Source organism: Rhinopithecus bieti, unplaced genomic scaffold (genome assembly GCF_001698545.2).
Source record: "Rhinopithecus bieti isolate Rb0 unplaced genomic scaffold, ASM169854v2 scaffold_2439, whole genome shotgun sequence".
NCBI classification, from domain to species: Eukaryota; Metazoa; Chordata; class Mammalia; order Primates; family Cercopithecidae; genus Rhinopithecus; species Rhinopithecus bieti.
In genome coordinates, this window is record NW_016804232.1 from 149,387 (window position 1) to 169,086 (window position 19,700).

The following is a 19,700-nucleotide window of genomic DNA, read 5'->3' on the forward strand; positions in this document are numbered from 1 at the left end:
GAAAAAAACAAACAATCCCATCAAAAATTGGGCAAAGGATATGAACAGACACTTCTCAAAAGAAGACATTCATACAGCCAACAGACACATGAAAAAATGCTCATCATCACTGGCCATCAGAGAAATGCAAATCAAAACCACAATGAGATACCATCTCACACCAGTTAGAATGGCGATCATTAAAAAGTCAGGAAACAACAGGTGCTGGAGAGGATGTGGAGAAATAGGAACGCTTTTACACTGTTGGTGGGACTGTAAACTAGTTCAGCCATTGTGGAAGACAGTGTGGCAATTCCTCAAGGATCTAGAACTAGAAATACCATTTGACCCAGCCATCCCATTAATGGGTATATACCCAAAGGATTATAAATCATGCTGCTATAAAGACACATGTACACGTATGTTTATTGTGGCACTATTCACAATAGCAAAGACTTGGAACCAACCCAAATGTCCATCAATGATAGACTGGATTAAGAAAATGTGGCACATATGCACCATGGAATACTATGCAGCCATAAAAAAGGACGAGTTCATGTCCTTTGTAGGGACATGGATGCAGCTGGAAACCATCATTCTCAGCAAACTGTTGCAAGGACAAAAAACCAAACACTGCATGTTCTCACTCATAGGTGGGAACTGAACAATGAGATCACTTGGACACAGGAAAGGAAACATCACACACTGGGGCCTGTCGTGGGGCTGGGGGAGGAGGGAGGGAGAGCATTAGGAGATATACCTAATGTAAATGACGAGTTAATGGGTACAGCACACCAACATGGCACATGTATACATATGCAACAAACCTGCACGTTGTGCACATGTACCCTATAACTTAAAGTATAATAATAACAAAAAAAGACACATGCATGTGTGTGTTCATTGAAGCAATATTCACAACAGCAAAGACATGGAATCAACCTAACTACCTATCAATGAAAGCCTGAGTAAAGTAAACGTGATACACACACACACACACACACACACACACACACACACACACATACACACCATGGAATACTTTGCAGCCATGAAAAGAATGAGATCATGTCCTTTGCAGGAACATGGATGAAGTTGGAGGCCATTATCCTTAGCAAACTAACACAGGAAGGGAAAACCAAATACCACATGTTCTCACAAGTGAGAGCTAAAGGTTGAGAAAACATGGATACATAGAGGGAAACAACACACACTGGGGCCTATTGGAAGTGGAAGGCAGGAGGAGGGAGAGGATCAGAAAAAACAGCTAATGGGTACTAGGCTTAATACCTGGGTGAGGAAATGATCTGTACAACAAGGCCCATGACACAAGTTTATCTTATGTAACAAACCTGCACTTGTACCCATGAACTTGAAATAAAAGTTTAATAAAAACTTGCCCTTTTCCAGAGCACAGCATGAAGGTGGCTGCCATATGCATACTCAGTCCACTCTTGTCCTAGTGGCCTCATCAAGTGAGATGTAGTCTTCTTCCTCTCCCTGGCAGTCTATCTTCTGTTTGAAGACCCCCATGTGTCCCACGTGAAAAAACTGTCACTGAATCACTTCTGCCTTCAACTAATTTAAAAACATTCAAGTCACACAAAGTATGGTCTCTGACTCCACTGGAATTAAATTAGAAATCGTTAACAGAATGGTCTCTAGAAAATCCACAAATATTTTAATCATCCAGAATGATCTCTGCAAAATCCACAAATAATACTCTTCTAAATAACCTATTAAGTCAAAAAAGAAATCAAAGTGGAAATTAGAAACCTGAATGGAAATGACAAAAGCCAGCTAATGAAACCTACAAGTAACAAACACTGTGTTCAAAAGTGAAATACTACATGTTCTTCCTCTAAGATCAAGACAAGGATGACTGCTTTACTACTTTTACTCAATATTTTTCTGGTGGTACAAGAATGAAATAAGGTAGGAAAAATAAATAAAAGTCACCTAGACTGCAAAGAGAGAAGTAAACTTCCTTTATCCATAAAAGATATGATAATATATATAGAAAATCCAATGAAATCTACAAAAAGCTATCAAAACTAATAATTCAGTTTACCAAAACTGCAGATACAGCATCAATATACAAAAATCAGTTGTGCTTATAGATAATAGTGTGAACATCCAGAAAAAACAAATTTGAAAACAAGATTTATAATAACAATAAAATATAAAATACTTAGGGATAAATCCAACAAAAGATGTGTAATGTCTGTACATTGCAAACTGTAAAACATGGCAGAGAGAAATTAGAGAAGATCATTAATAAAGGGAGAGATATATTGTGTCTATGCATCAGATGACTCAGATATCATTGATCTATAGACTCAGTACAACATGATTCAATATCTATACTGCTTTGAGTAGTACCCCCCGCCCAAATTTCATGCCTATCTGGAACCCGTAAGTGTGTCCATAATTGACAACAGGGTCTGAACCAATATAATAAAATAAAGATGAGGTCATACTGATTAGAGTGGGTCCTAATCCAGTGACTGGTGGCCCTGTAAGAAGAGGAAAATTTGGACATGTAGACGCAAGAAGAATGCCATGTGAAGACACAGAGCACACAGACACACAGGGAAAATGCCATGTGATGACCAAGGTGCATACTGGAGTGATGTATCTGCAAGCCAAGGAACCCCAAGGACTTTCAGCAACCACCGGCAGCTAGGAGAGAAGAAAGGATTGATCCTCCCCTAGAGCCTTCAGAGAGAGCATGTCCCCACTGACACCTTGATCTCAGATATCTAGCCACCAAAACTGTTAGAGAACATTTTTTTTTTCGGGGGGGAGGGGCTTTGTATTTAAGCCACTCAGTTGTGGTACGGCAGCCCAGGAAATAATGCAATATCAACTTACAGTTGATTCTGAAGTTCATATGGAAATTCAAAGGACCTAGAATAGCCAAAACAACTCTGAAAAAGAACAAAGTTGAAAGAATAACCCTACTGACCCTGATTTCAAGATATTACAAAATGACAATAATCAACACAGCATGCAACTGGCACAAAATGAGGCAAAAAGATCAATGGATAATCATCTAGTCCAGAAATATAGCCATATATATAGAGAGAAATATTCATTTCTAAAGAAATAAATTCCAATACATACTTTGTATCACATAAAAAAATTAACTCCAAATTGGTCATAGGCCTAAATGTAACACCTGAAGATAAAACTTCTAAAAATTATTAAGAGAAAACCTTGTGATTTTTATCTTGGGTTAGGCAAATACCTTGTAGACGTTAAATAAAATACATAATCCATAAAAAACTGATAAATTGAATTTCATCAAAATAAAAAAGTTCTACTGTTCAAATGACACCGCCAAGAGAATGAAAAGAAAGCCACATATTGGAAGAAAGTATTTGCAAATCTTATCTAATGAGGGACTTGTATACAGAATGGATAAAGAGGTCCCAAAACTCAATTAAAAAATAAATACACGAGCAAAAGTTTTTAACAGGCACTTCACCAAAGAAGATAAATGGGTGTTAAATAAGTACATGAAAAAATACTTAACACCACTAGTCATTTGGGAAATGCAAATTAAATCAAAATGAAATACCACTATCATTTACTAGAATAGCTAAAATGAAAAATACTGACTGATATGGTTTGGATTTGTGTCCCCTCTCAAATCTCATGTCCACTTGTTATCCCAGTGTTAGAGGTAGGGCCTGGTGGGAGGTGACTGGATCATGGGGGCGGAGTTTTCATGAATGGTTTAGCACCATCCCCCTTGGTACTGTATAGTGAGTGTCAAGAGATCTGGTTGTTTAAAAGTGTGTTACGCCTCCCTCCTCTCTCTTCCTCCTGCTCCTGCCATGTGAGACAGCTGCTCCTGCTTTGCCTTCGCCATGAATAACAGCTCCCGAGGCCTCCCCAGAAGCAAATGCTGCCATGCTTCATGTAAAGCCTGCAGAACCATAAGCCAATTAAATCTCTTTTCTTTATAAATTACCCAGTCTCAGGTATTTCTTTATAGCCATGTGAGAATGACCTAATACACTAACCATGCCAAGAGTTGGCAAAAATGTGGAAGAACTAGAACTCTTATGCAATGTTGATGAAAATATAAAATGGTACAAACACTTCCGAAAATCTGTCAATTTTTTTAAAAAGTTAAATTTATTCCTAACGTATGATCTAGCTAGTTTATCCCTAGGTATTCACCCAAGAGAAATGAAAGCATGCATACACACAAAGATTTGTATACAAGTGCTTATGGTGCCTTTATCTATAATAGTCAAAAATTGGAAAGAACTCAAATATCCATCAGAGGGAAGGATAAATTGTGATGTATCCATACAATGGAATACTACTCAATAAGAAGGAATGAGCTACTGATATGTGCTACAACATTAATTAATTTCATAATTCAAAAAGTATTCTTTTTTATTCTGTATGATTCCATTTATATAAAATTCTAGAAAATGCAAACTAATGTATAGCAACAGAAAGATGAGTGTTTGCCTAGAGATGCTGGCGCCCATGGGGAGGAGCAACAGAAATTAAAAAGTGGCTCAGAAAACTTCTTGGGGTGACATATATTCATTATCTTGATTCTGGTAATGGTTTAATGGCATATACATATGTGCAAACTCATCAAATATGTGCATATATAAATATGTACAGTTTATTGTGGATAAATCATATATCAATACAGCTCACTAATAACATTAAAAAGAATCTAATAGTGGGAGACGGGTTAAACCTACATTCTCTTAACACAGTGCTCTGCTGTTATTTAAAATAATAAAATAAATACTAAATTGACATGGAAATACTTTTGTTATATTTGTACTAAAAAATCATAAATAAAAAAATTGACATAGAATGATCACATTTCCAAAAATACACATTTTAGTTACTTTCTTTTTGTTTTGTCTTTTGAGATGGAGTTTCACTTTGCCCAGGCTGGAGTGCAATGGCGTGATCTTGGCGCACCGCAACCTCCGCCTCCTGGGTTCAAGTGATTCTCCTGCCTAAGCCTCCCAAGTAGCTTGGATTACAGGCATATACCACCATGCCCAGTCAATTTTGTAGTTTTAGTAGAGACGGAATTTCTCCATGTTGGCCAGGCTGGTCTTGAACTCCTGACCTCAGGTGATCCACCCACCTCGGCATCCCAAAGAGATGGGATTACAGGCATGAGCCACTGCACCTGGCCACATTTCAGTTACTATTTAAATGGAAAAAAGTGTCATTTTACACACAAAATTAGTAAAAGTGAGTTTTCCTGGGGAATAGACTTTTACTTTTGAAGTTTTACTTTTGCTTCTCTGTAATTTACTATTTTTTTTTTTACATTAACTATGCATCATTTTGGGCATTATTTTTATAAGCCTATCAGATAAAAGAAATTTAAATATATAACTATAGTCATAAAACATTTAATAGTGATACATCTGTATGTAGTTTGCAATTATTTGATTGACCCAGAAATCTAGCCTCCAGAGTAAACACACAACACATTTTCTGAGGATCTTAACCTTTAGAATTTGAATAAAATGTATAAAATCTGTAAACACCTCAAAAAAACCATTTAGAAGTAAAACATATGGTCTCTAAACCATCCTCATGGCTGCATGCAGACAAACAGACAGAGAAACACACACGCGCACACACACACGCCCATACACAAAATTTCTTTAATCAACACAGTATTATACTAAGCCAGATTACCATAAGGGCATAGAGATTTTCATCTTTTCATCTTCTAGAGATTTTCATCTTTTATTCTTTCATTAAACATATTTTGAAAACCTTTACTATATCCTAGGTATTGTGTTGGACACTTGTAACTTCCCAATGAGGCAAAAGAGGTGGAGTAGGAAGCTTAAGACAGAGAGGTGAAATAAAATCTTTAGGAACAAGGCCAGTCAGAAGTTATCTTTTATGTAATAGAAATACTTTTCACGTAAAAGTCACAGTTTACAATTTCTAACAGTGAGTAAAGTTTTAGCATTTCATCAATAATTACAATGAAGCAGTGGCCTAGGAAAGTTTACCTTCGTGGTTAGAAGCCTATAACAGGATTGCTCCAGATTGGCACATTACAGTAAACATGAGTCATATAGCACATGGACAGGGTTCAAGTGCTTTATGTTGCACTCTTAGAATGGAAAATCTTTCAGTCATTTAAAATGAGATTGCCAAGTATTTGTTCCACAGAGTTTATTGCAGTATACTAGTCCTTCCTTATTTGCAGGAGATATGTTCCAAGACCCCCAGGGGATGCCTGAAACCACAAATGGTACAGATAGTACTGAACCCTATACATGCTATGTTTTTTCCTATACATACCTACCTATGATAAAGTTGAAGTTATCAGTTAGGCATAGTAAGAGATTGACAACAATAGCTAATAGTAAAATAGGACAATGATAACAATATACTGTAATAAAGGTGAATGTAGTGTGAATGTGAATATAGTCTCTCGCTCTCTCCAAATATCTTACTGTTACGTAGTATTTTTGGATCATGGTTAACCATGGGTAAGTGAAACTGTGGATAAGGGGAAACTGTGGATAAGGGGAAACTGCTGTACAGAGAATTAAAAGGTAGTATAATGCAGATCGCTTTACTCACAATCTAGACCTATAGATTGCTCTCTCACATTTGCTTTATGTGCATACCTATATTTATGTAATCCTGAAATGTTCTAGGAATGAGTTGACACACAATAAACTAGACCTTCCAGGAAACTGTTTTTCTACTTTGTTTTGTTTTGACTTTGTTTTTTATCAGAACAAGTTGGTAGGTTGCAAAATCATTCTTAGTGTAGCATGTGGGTTTTGTTCATTGCTTTTACATATATTATGACTAACAGCATAAAAGCTGACAGTCAAGAGAATAGAGTCAGCAAGGAAGAGGGGTAGGACCTGTGCTTACAAGGAGGTTCTGCTATGACTAGTGGAAAGACAGATGGCTAAACTGCTTGAGTGAAGGCCCGCCTACCACTGTATCATGGTATTTACCAATAATGTCACTGATGTGTAGCAACCTGAAGAACTTTGCTAATATCAAAACCCAGACAAGTTCTAGAGAACCTGCATCCTGGACACTAAGGATACAAAGAATGATATCGATTTTTTCATTTACTGAATGCCTGGTACTGCTCTCTTTTGGGTGCTTACAATGCGGTCACACACAGCCTACAGCATTCTGCTTTCCACTTCTGCACTAGGAGAGGCATGGTTCAGCAGAAAGACGACACGCTTGCTCTTCTAGAAAGTAGGACTAATGACATGTAAATCACAGGATTGATGTCAAGGTTAAATTGAATGAGACCTCGCAGAAAGATATTTAGTAACTTTCTCTGTTCCGTAGACAGAAAAAGCCCAGGCACTGTTAGCGGCTCTGGAGTCAGAACCTTGAAAGATAGTGAGGCCTAATGACCCAATGATTTTAAAATATTTTCAGAATACCAGATGATACATAAACTGCACTGTTTGGTTACTCCTGCTCAAGGAATGGAACAATGATGTTGGTAATCCACCAGGGCGACGAACTGACTAAATTTGGGCTTGATATGCACTGTGTAGTTTTTCTTCCTTCTAATTTTCATCTTACTAATTCTTTCTGTCTTAAAATAATGTTAACGTGTTTACTTTGAAAAATAGCAAGGGAAAGAAGAGGCAGCTGGTCCAGAAATATGTTATGTTGAAAAGCCAGCGTGGTATTTAGAACCAGGTTACAGATACCCAGTAAGTGAGAGATGCATATGTTCATAACTGAAGGCTGGCCCCATCAGGATTACATGGGTGAAAAAGCCATCTGATGGACTGATTCTGCAAGTTGAGTTCTATTTCAGTTCAATTGACTAGGGAAAACAGTATGATTTAATGAACTTAAAAAGTAAGATGCAGTCTTAGGCTGGAAAACAGAGACGTAAGAGTAGAAAAGCCAATGGTGCTCAATTGGTCCCAACACACAGGATGGAAAGGCTGTGCTCATGTCTGCCTGGGAGCATGGTAGGTATCCTATGGGGTGATGAGCAGAGCTTGGAGAAATAAGCGTGGATGTTCAAGGGATAATCCTTCTGGATTTGTAAAGGGGAACTCTTATCAGAGAAAATATGCAATATCACAGTTGGGAAAAGATTTAGGAAAAATAGTTGCGGGTATCTGCTATGAAAAAATCCTGAGACAGGCAATATTCTGAGGACAAGAATTGAAAAAGAGAGAGAAATAACCTTGTACATACACACATATGTATGTGTGTATACACATATACACACACACACATACACACATATATACATATATACACATATATATACATATATATACATACACACATACATGATTGCTTTATTTTTTGTCTTGATCTCTTGTTAGAATCATATTTATATGGAATAGATTTGACTTCCCGGGACAAAATATCTTTTAAATCTTTATTTCTTAAAGTGTTTTACCAAATACCATTTCCTAGGAAAGCATATTTTGGGAGTGAAGGAGTGACTGTCTGAGAAATTCTGCCCTAAAACAAAGTTGAATGGAGTTTTGTTACAGAACTTTTCAGAGCCTTAAACATGCCGACGTAAACTGTGAAAATCAAAAGAGATGTAGCCCCAAGTCTCATGTAAAGAGAGACTCCTTTTCAAAGCATCTAATGATACCAGTTTTCCTCAAAACATACTTTGGAAAACGTTGTTTTGAAAGAATGATGTAGGGACACAAACACACAAAGAGGGAGGGAAAGAAAAAGAGAGAGAGAGAATGGAATTCCAAGTTCTTAGGAGGGAAAAATAGGGAACAATTTTTTGAACCTTTGGAAGATCCATTTTTGTAAACACAGAACCAGAAAAGCAAGATAAACCACTGGGGTCATAACCATGGGGCATCTCCCTATAAGCAGATAAGGACATTTACCAGAGAAAATTCTATGCTACATTTAAAGTTTGAGCCATTAGAGGGCTCTCCAGACCTAATGGATTTCTGTCTTCAATCCCAGGACACACTCAGGAGAGAATCATCACCATGATGCTGCTTGATGGAGGAGACATACAAATCCGTCCGAGACTGGGTACATTTCAGTCACTACACTTTGAGCTTTCTGGCAGGATTAACACAAATGCTTTTCTTCCCCATTAAGTGCATGATAAAATAGCAAGCTGGGGACATAGATCAATCTTCTAAATGTAAATGACTCATTTAAAAAATTAATATTAAAATAAATGTAGACGGATCATCCTATATTGTTATATGTGTCAGAGAAAACCTTTTCAGGTACATCTAAGCTGTCTAGTTTTCAATGCTCTACTTCCTTGCAGTTAGCATCTCGTTTTTTCCAGGTATTGCTATTTATTCACTTTATTTATCTGTAGATTGTCAAACACATTATTGTCTGGATGATACAGTTCATTTCACTTATAATATGCACCTCGACCTACAATCTGATCAACTCATCTAATGTTATAAGCACACACGTGTATGTGTATGTGTCCAACCGCCCTATATATGGAAGACTTTGAGTCACACTAGTTTTGGAGAGAGCAGTTATGAATGGTCAATCATAGCACACACTTGACTCAGCTGGGTATTTCCCTGGAAGAAATCTGTTCATTCACTGTGGTGCTTTGTTAATGGTCACTGATTTGTGCCATGTGGAATCCTGACAGCTTAAAACAGTGGCTCCCAGAGTGTGCTGCCAACACCAGCAGCATCAGCAGCATTTCCTATGCAGATTCCTGACCTCATCCCAGACCTGCCAAATCAGAAACTGCTGGATGGGCTGAAGTAACACAAAATGGCTATTTATATCTACAGAGGAACAAGCCACTTAAGAAATTGCCAAGATGCCTCAGGAAGAGAGAGCATCTGTATATTTTTAATTAAAGCCAGATTATGTCACTCAATAAACCAGAAAGCAGACAGAAATATAAATCCCCGTTTCACTCCCTCATTTGACATCTTAACATGGGACAAATGGTCATTTAGTCCATGGAAACACTCCAAGTCATACTCTGTGGTCCAGCTGCTGGAGCCATGTTGCTTTTCAGATTTAGAAAAATGGCAGAAACCCCTTTCTGACTCCTCCTCAGATTAAAAGAAAACAATAGAAATAAGGCTGTTTCCCCCAAAATGCACTCCTATAATGTCTCTCATGCTTAGTTATTCCAAAATTGCCTGGAAGATGGAAGGATGTGACACACAGCCAGTGAGATATAGGAGTTATTGATGGAGAGACGCTGAGAGCTCCCAAATTCCTTTCCCAGCAGCCTCGGGGTTATGCATAAAGCACTAGCAAAGCCTAGGCAAGCGGGCCCGGGAATAGTGTCCTCACAGGAACTGCAGCTGGAACATGCTTCTGTTTGGAAAGGCACTTCCTCTCCCCCAGTTCTTGACTTTTCCCATCACTCTCACTCAACAGTAACAGCAAAAGTTAATGCTCTTTTAAGTACTTAGGGGACTCTCCTGGCATCTGTAATTTTCAAAAGTGCTTTGATTCTTTTTCCCCACACCATCAAGTGTCCTGACCTATGAGCCAGCAAATTACAAATAAAAAGAAAAAAACATTTAAAAAGAAAGAACACTTCCGAACCTCATCTTTACTTCACAATGAGTCTGCATGTCATGTTGTCTCTACTTCAGTTGCCTTATCTACCAAATTGGAATGTCCTCAGCTAAGCACACAAGGCTTCTAGGTGACCAAAGTCTCTATTTATGATGGAACGGACAGGATGCTCTTGGAGGGTCCAGGTCAAAGCAACTGAGTAAGGGTATTGTTGCCTTAAAACACTCCGAGTTCGAAAATTCAAGTAGCAAACAAAGAGAATGAAGCCGGGCAGTAGCAAATGCAAAGGGACTGTACAATTTTGGAAATCAGAATTGCTCAAGTTTGTCCCAGGGCAACTGGCAGATGCTGGGTAAGATCCTTTAGTGCTAAAGACAACTATCCCTGGCGGCATCTCTGTATCCACAGACATACAATCTGGCCATGCACTGATAAACACCATTTCCCCTTCTCAAAGGAGCTGCTAAATCACATCTCAAGCCCCAGTTAATTTGATCAAACTCAGCATCTTATGCATACAACAGAAGAAACAAAACCATAGCTCAAAGCATTTTGCCTATTGATAAGTGTGCCTGAAAAGGATGAAAAATGATTTGCCACTGCATTGTGTCTGAGTTTTTATTTTCTGAGGTCCCTATTATTATCAATACACGATCTCTGCCATTATCAGTAGGATGTGATTATAATTGGGATATTATGCATATTGTAGTTATTGATGTGCTCAGTAATTATAGTACTGCATTAGCACCTCTTGTAAAATATAAATATTATTCCAGACCCTGAGAACACTGAGAGGAAATAGTATCACCAGGACTTCTGTATGGTCTTTTACTTGTAGAAAAAAGAAATGGTTCCAGTGACATTAGAGGCAGCTCCAGAAGTCATGATAATTCTTGAGTCAATTAAAACAAAACAAAACACAGCCGCTAGCAGGAACAGGCCTGGAAGTAGCTCCATGAACCCAGGCATATTCAAAATCAGTAGGAATACTGACTTTCATTTGCCAATTCATGTCAATAATATGCCCCTGTTGAAGGACAAAAGACTTAAAATTATTCACCTCTTTCAATTTCATTTCCTATTCTCGACTAAGAATCAATGTAAAGGGCAATAATAGAAGACATAAACATGAAATAATATATAAAAAGATGTTTACTGAAGCGCTGGTGGAGCAACAAAAAAGTTGGAAGCAACCTGCAGCCAGTCATCAGGGGTTGGTACAACCAACTGATAGAATACTATGGGTGAATATGTTTTTGCAAAGATAATATTATGACATGAAAATATGCTCAATAAAATTAAGTAGAAAGGTCAGAAATACATGACAGTACAATCTCAATTTTATAGTGCAAAATTGATATATACTCAGTGATTTGGGAAGACTTAAAGAAGACAGACCAAAGTGTACTAGAGGTCATATCAGAGTGGTATGACTGAAGTGATTATTAAAATTCTTTTTTTTGTTTTTGAGATGCAGTTTTGCTCTTGTGCCCAGGTTGGAGTGCAATGGCACAATCTTGGCTTACTGTAACCTCCGCCTCCCGGATTCAAGCGATTCTCCTGCCTCAGCCTCTCGAGTGGCTGGCATTACAGGCATGCACTACCACGCCCGGCTAACTTTTGCATTTTTAGTAGAGATGGGGTTTCTCCATGTTGGTCGGGCTTGCCTCGAACTCTCAACCTCAGGTGATCTGCCTGCCTTGGCCTCCCAAAGTGCTGGGATTACAGGTGTGAGCCACCGTGACCGGTCTAAAATTCTTTATTCTGGGAGACTGGCTCAAGATGACTGACTGACTAAATAAAACTAGTACATGCCTCTTCCACAGAGCAGAAGCAAAATAGCAAGTAGATATTCACACTGTGAATAGATCACCTAAGAGAGAACACTGGGATTCAATAGAGAAGTGATGGGAAGCACTGAAAGCAAGCAAGGAGAGGGCAGCAAGGCTTTCCTCAGCTGGGATCCAGGAGAAGCTCCCAGACATGAGGAAAGGAAAAGTGAGAATCCCCAGGACTCCACATATCCACCACCATCTTTTACAATCCTAGCTATGGGAGAACCCCTCAACTGATGTGGGCTTCAAGATTTACATGGGTAGCTGCCTAGGGACCACACAGAGACATTGTTCCAGAGAGAAAACTCACAAGGAGCTCCATAGGCAACCATGTCCTGAGTGGTTGCAGCTTGTAGGTATTCTGAGCTAAGCCCCCAAAGGACTGCATTCTGCTCTGGGGCAGATACTGCCACTGCCATGGCCAGGCCAAGAAGGGAGAGGGGAGGCCTCGCACTTTCATGTACTGCTAGGAGAAATCCTATGCACCTCTGAGGGCTGCTGTGGAACCAAAAAATGAAAAAATGCACTCCCCACAGACCTGCAGCTACCTGCCTATACTACACCACCTTAGAGTGGCCCCACCCTCCCCAGTGGCAGTGGGGGCCATTCTGAGATCCTAGCTTCCAAAGGTCTGCATCCCTCCCTGGGGCCAAGTCTGATGCTACTGCTGCCACCACTGGGCCAAGGAGGGAGAGGGGAAGCCAGGTACTTTCAGACACTTTGTGGACAAATCCCACTGCTGCTGCTGCAGGCTGCAGTGGGACCAAGGCACGAAGAAACTACTTGTCCTACAGCTACCTCCCTACACCGCTCCCACCATGAGAGGCTTTGATCTCCCTAATAGCAGATCCACAGGACAGTGTGGTGCCTCCTACACCTGAACATTTTGTCAGCAGGCTAGAAACCACCCTACCCAGCCTGTCACAACCAGTGTCAATGTAGCTTGATCTTAGGACAAGCTACTGATTCAATCTTGTCACCCCAGTACTTCAGCATGCTGTTCAGGGGCCCGGAAATCTCCCAGCCCAGTCTACCGCTGTTGGCACCTGAATATTCCTCCTGGGTCTGAGATTGGGCCAGCCCAACCTGCCAAAGCTACCACAGGTGGCACTCACCAGAACGCACCACCAACAGGCCAAGGGACTGGCACACCCAACCTGTCACAGCTAGCACAAACACCAGAGTGTACCACTTGGGTTCCCGTGCGTTACTCCACCACCACTACTGACATCACCCACATCACATCAGCTGCCCAGAGATTTGAGAACCTGACCACACACTCATCCCACTGCTGCCACTACCAATATCTCAGCAAGCCACCTGGAGCCCCAGAATCAGCCTGTCTGGACTCACGAACGCTGGAGGTAGTGTAACCCACACTGGGGCCAAGCACAAGCATGCTCTGCCTACCACTGCCACCACTGGGGCCCAAAGACTGGTCAACCTGGCATCCTTGTCCTCAGCAAAACTTTACCCTGGTCCCTCGCTAGCAAATGCACCCTAAGTCACTGAGGAAATCACAAGTACAACTGACACTATTTATAGCCAAATAAATCATACAAGGATCACGCTAGTACATGTGGCCGAAATCAAAGCCAAAATGCCCAACCCAACCAACAACATATATACATCTTCAGAGAAAAGCCCTCCCCTACCAAAACCAATTTCAAAGAATTGGAAGAAGCAACCAGATCGGAAATTGGAAATTGGAAGTTATACCAGATGCACAGATATCAACACAATGAAACAGAAACATAAAATGGCAAGGAAATATGATACTTCCAAAGAAACAAGACAAAGAATTCAAAATATTGATTTTAAAGAAGCTCAGTGAGATACAAGAAAAGTTTGAAAAACAAAGAAATCAGAAAAACATTTTAGGATATGAATGAAAAATTTACCAAAGAGATATTTTTTAAAAGAAACAGAAATTCTGGAACTGAAGAATTTATTGACTGAAATACAAAACACATTTGAAAGCTTCAACCAGAGACTAGATCAAACAGAAGAAAACATCTCAGAATGTGAAGACAGGTCTTTGAAATACTCCAGTGAGACAAAAATCAATAAAAAAGAATGGACAAAGCCTTCCTGACATTTGGGACAATATAATGCAATGAAATATTTGAATTATTGTTGTCCTTGAGGGCCAAGAGAAAACAAATGAGCTAGAAAATCTATTTAATGAAGTATTAGATTGAAAATATCCCAAGTCCAGCAAGAGACCTAGCCATCCAGATATAGGAAGCCCAAATATCCTTAAACAGATATAATGCAAAAAGGTCTTCTCAATGCTATATTACAGTGAAACTATGTACTAAGGCAAAAATAAAAGAGAGAATACAAAGAATGGCAAGAGAAAAGCATTTGTTTATTTATTTAGTAAGTTTATCTTTTAATTTAATCTGTTTTCTTTCAAGGCTATTACTAATATGTGAAGTTTTGTGACGGTCATAATGTTAATTGCTTTCTGGTCATTTTGTGTGTGTGTGTATACATGTTGCATATATATGTCATACAATGACATACATGTCACCAGGATTTGGTAGTATACTGCAGTAGTACCATTTGAGTCATTTCTCTTCCTCATTTGTGTGTTTGGTCTCACAAAATGATTGCGGAGGGATGGAGGAGGTGGGCAAAGGTAAAATACTACCTACTGGAGACTGCGTTCACTATCTGGGTGATGAGCTCATTAGAAGCTCAAACCTCAGCATCACGCAATGTCTCCATGTTACAAAACTCCACATGTATCCCCTGAATCTATAATAAAATAAAAATAAAGAAGTCTCCCAACAAACAGAAGCCTAGAACTAGTTGAATTCACAGCCCAACCCTATCAATATCAATCCTCCTAAAACTATTCCAAAAAACTGAAGAGGAAAGAACTCTCCCTAACTCATTCTACAAGGCCAGCACTATCTTAATACCAAAACCAAACAAAAGCACAACAACAAAAAGAAAACTATAGGCAAATATTCATGATAAACATAAATGCAAAAATCCTTAACAAAATACTAGCAAACGAAATCCAACAGCACATCAAACAGATGACACAACATGACCAAGTGGGATTTATATCAGGGATATAAGGATAGTTCAACTTAAGCAAAACAATAAACCTAATACATCACATCAAGAGAATTAAGCACAAATCTACATGATTATCTCAATAGATAGAGAAAAAGTATTTGATAAAATTCAACACTGCTTCATAATGAAAACTCTCGATCAACTAGGAAATAAAAAGAACTGACCTCAAAATAACAAAGGCCATATATGACAAAAGCACAGGTAGCATCATAGTGAATGTGGGAAAAGCTGAAAGCCTTTCTTCTATGAACAAGATAAGGATGCCCACTTTCACCTCTCCCATTCAATATAGCACTGGAAGTCCTAGCCAGAGCAATCAGGCAAGATAAATAAATAAAAGGCATTCAAATTGGATAAGAAGAAGCCAAATTATTCCTCTTTGCTGACAGTATGACCTTATAGCTAGAAAAAACAAAAGAATCCACCATAAAAACCTCCTGAATTTGATAAATAAGTTCAGTAAAGTTGCAGGATATAAAAAAAAATGAACATACAAAAATCGGTAGCATTTCTGTACACCAATAAAGAGCTAGAAGAGAAAGAAATCAATATGGCAAGACCATTTACAAGAGCTACAACAAAATAAAATACCTAGGAACAAATTTAGCCAAGGAAGTGAAAGGTCTGTGTAAGAAAAACTACAAAATACTGATGAAAGAAAATGAAAAGGACAAGGATCAGAAAAATTAATATTGTAAAAATAATGATAATGCCCAAAGCAATCTACAGATACAATGCAATGCCTACCAAAATACCAACAACATTTTCAGCAGAATTAGAAAAAATCATAAAATTTGTATGAAACAAAAAAAGAGACAAAATAGCCAAAGCAATTCTGAGCTAAAAGAACAAAGCTGGAGGCATCACATTACCTGACTTCTAAACATATTACAAGTCTACAGTAACCCAAACAGCATGACATCAGTATAAAAATAGACACGTAAACCAATGGAACAAAATACAGAGTCCACTAATAAATCCACATTTTGACAGCCAACTGATTTGCAATAAAGGTATCAAGAGCATATAATGGGGAAAGGACACCTTCTTCAATAAACAGTGCTGGAAAAATTGGATATCCATATGCAGAAAAATGAAACTGGATCCCTGTCTCTCCCGATATATAAAAATCAACTCAAGATGAATTAAAGGCTTAAACATAAGACCCAAAACTATAAAACAACTAGAAAAGGACATAGGGAAACACCTCAAGACATCAGTTTAAGGAAGATTGCATGGGTAAGACCTCAAAAGCACAGATAACTATAATAATAATAGAAAAAAAAGAGGCTCTATTAAACTAAATTGCATCTGCACACAAAGGAAACAATAAATAGGGCGAAGAGACAACCTGTTGAATGGGAGAAAATATTTACAGACTATTCATTCAACAAGGGAATAATATTCTGAAGGTACAAGGAACTCAACTCAATAATTAAAAAAACAATCCCATGAAAAAGTGGGCTACGGACATAAATAGACACTTCTCAAAAGAAAACATACAAATGGCTAACAGGTATACAAAAACATGCTTAGCATCACTATCAAGGAAATCTAAATCAAAACCAAATTGAGATGTCATCGTACCTCAGTTAGAATGGCTATTCCTAAAAGAACAAAACATAACAGATGCTGGCAAGGATGTGGAGAAAAAGGAACTCTTATACAATGTTGGTGGGAATAGAATTGGTACAACTACTACAGGAAACAGTAGGGAGATTCCTCAAAAAAACTAAAAATAGAGCTACCATAAGATCCATCAATCCCATTATTGGGTATTTATCCCAAAGAAAAAAAATGTGTATATGAAAGGAATACCTGCACTTGCATGGTTATCACAGCACTATTGATAACAGTAAAGATAGAGAATCAACCTAAGCATCCACTGATGGACAAATGGATATAGAAAATGTGGTATATACACACAATGGAATACTATTGAACCCAAAAAGAATGAAATAATATTGTTTGCAATAATATGGATGGAACTGGAGGACATTATATTAAGTGAAATAAGCCAGGCACAGAAAAGACAGATGCCACATATTACTAATATATGGGAGCTTAGAAACAATCAATCTCATGGAGATAGAGGATAGAATAATAGATACCAGAGGCTGAGAGGGATGTGTGGGTGGAAGGAGGAGATAAAGAGAGGTTGATTAGTGGATGCAAACGTACAGTTAGATTGAACAAATAAGACCCAATATTCAATAGCAGATTAGGGTGACTATAGTCAGCAACAATGTACTATGTATTTCAAAGTAGCTAGAAGAGATGACTTGAAATGTTATCAATGCATAGAAATATAAATGCTCAAGATGATGGATACCCCAAATACACTAACTTGATCATTCCACATCCTATGCATGTAACAAATACATGTGTCCCATAAATAAGTAAAATATTTAGTATCAATACAAAATTTTTTTAAATAAAATAAATTCTTCATTTTATACTTTTCACATTTTTTCAATTTTCTGTAAGTATATACTACACTTAATAAAAAAAAGATAATTTTCAAATACTGTACATCTCCCATTTAGAATGCTTCAGACTAACCAAGTAATGAAAACAAGCCTGAATGACAATTTAAATTATATTGTTGGTTCTGGCACATGCCACTTTCTTTAGGGCTAGCCCCTGAGAGTCCTTCCACCATGGGACTTTCATGGATATCCCAGCCCTGAACCAGGCACTTACCTGGGAAGGTGTCGTCACACTGATTTCTGGAACAAAGTTGTCCTCAAAGAAACTGATGATGTTCTCCTGCTGCAGTTCCTTTGTCGGGGTGACTTTAGGTAGAGGTGGGACAGGAGGCCCTTTCCTTGTCTAGGAAGCATTAAATACAAACATTAATCCAGTCAAAGACGATGTGTCAGACATGAAGGAAGGTTACACGAACAGAGCCATGTGGACAGATTGAGCTCTGATTGAAACTTGTATCTGCATATAGCAGCAAGCCTATCTGATTCAGGTAAAGAAGGCTGTCTACTTGGGAGGCTCTCTGAGCCCTGATAAGCCATGGTTCAGGGGAAAAACAAAACTGAGGCTCTAAGAGTCCATTCATCTCAACTCAAGTATAATACACAGAACTGCAGGGCCAGGTATGTAGACTTTTAAGGTTAAACTAGGACAATACCCTCTTCTGAACTAAACTGAAAATAATTTCTCATTTCAGAAATAAATTAAAATTTCAAAACTAAAGCAGTTTTTCATTTGAATCGGTGAGACCAGCGGTAGGCAGCTCACATTTCACTTTCCATTCATGGATTTCGAAAAGTAGAAAACTTTAAAGGTCTGTTTAATACAAGTATCTTCCCAAGACCTTCCTTAGTTCAACTACATACAGATGGTCCTCGACTTACGATGGTTCAATCTATGATTTTTTTGGATTTCAGGAAAGTGTGAAAGCAATAGGCATTCAACAGAAAGTGTGAAGACACTCTCTCATGAGGCTGGGCAGTGGCAGTGAACCACACTTCTCAGTCCTGTGATCACGAGGGTAAATGATTGCTATTATGTTCTACAGTGTACTATAATCAGTAAATTACACAAGGTATTCAGCATGGTTATAAAATAGGCTTTGTGTTAGATAACTTTGTCTAACTGTAGACTAATGTTAAATGTTCTCGGCACATTTGAGGTAGGCTGGGCTAAGCCATGATGCTCAATAGATTAGGTGTATTTAATGCATTTTGACTTGCAATATTTTCTACTTATGATGGGTTTATCAGGACACAACCCCTTTGTAATGCAAGCAGCATCTGTACAAGAAAGCTTGAACTGGACTAGAGACTTTAAGCTTTTCCACAGAAATTTTCATTTTCACCCAACATAGGGAGAATAAAGGTGGCAGTTTTGCTCTACAGTTACCATGGCCCAGCCCTTACTGTTTCTTTTCAATTATTTGTTCAATACAGTTTTAGTAAGTGGCTACTCGTGTGAAAATGTGTGCACCAAAAATGTCCAGAGGTACCAAAAAATGTGAAATGACATATAAACATAACTGCTTTTCTTGGCAGAACTTGCTAACTCTAAATCATTAGGAGAGGGAAGGTTTCATGCAGAGGTAGGATCTAAATGGAGCACTGAAAGAAAATAGTTTTGTAACAAGAGATGGGAGAAGAGAGAGCACAGTAGCCTGAGCATGCCGAGAACCTGGTAAGAAATCCCAAAAGACTTGAATATTGGGCATGTGAGGACATACCAAGTCAAATAAGAAGAGCAGGTGGATACCTTCACGACAATCAC

The 19,700-nt window shown here is 38.4% G+C and overlaps 1 protein-coding gene across 3 annotated transcripts in view; it reads right to left on the reverse strand.

Moving 5' to 3' along the window:
- Window positions 1-19,700, reverse strand: part of AMPH (amphiphysin) — a 256,655-nt gene that overhangs the window by 65,232 nt on the left and 171,723 nt on the right. For all 3 annotated transcript variants that reach the window (XM_017867370.1, XM_017867369.1, XM_017867368.1), the window contains exon 11: window positions 18,150-18,278. In XM_017867370.1, the coding sequence (XP_017722859.1) occupies window positions 18,150-18,278 (129 nt within the window). The remainder of the gene's footprint in view (window positions 1-18,149; window positions 18,279-19,700) is intronic.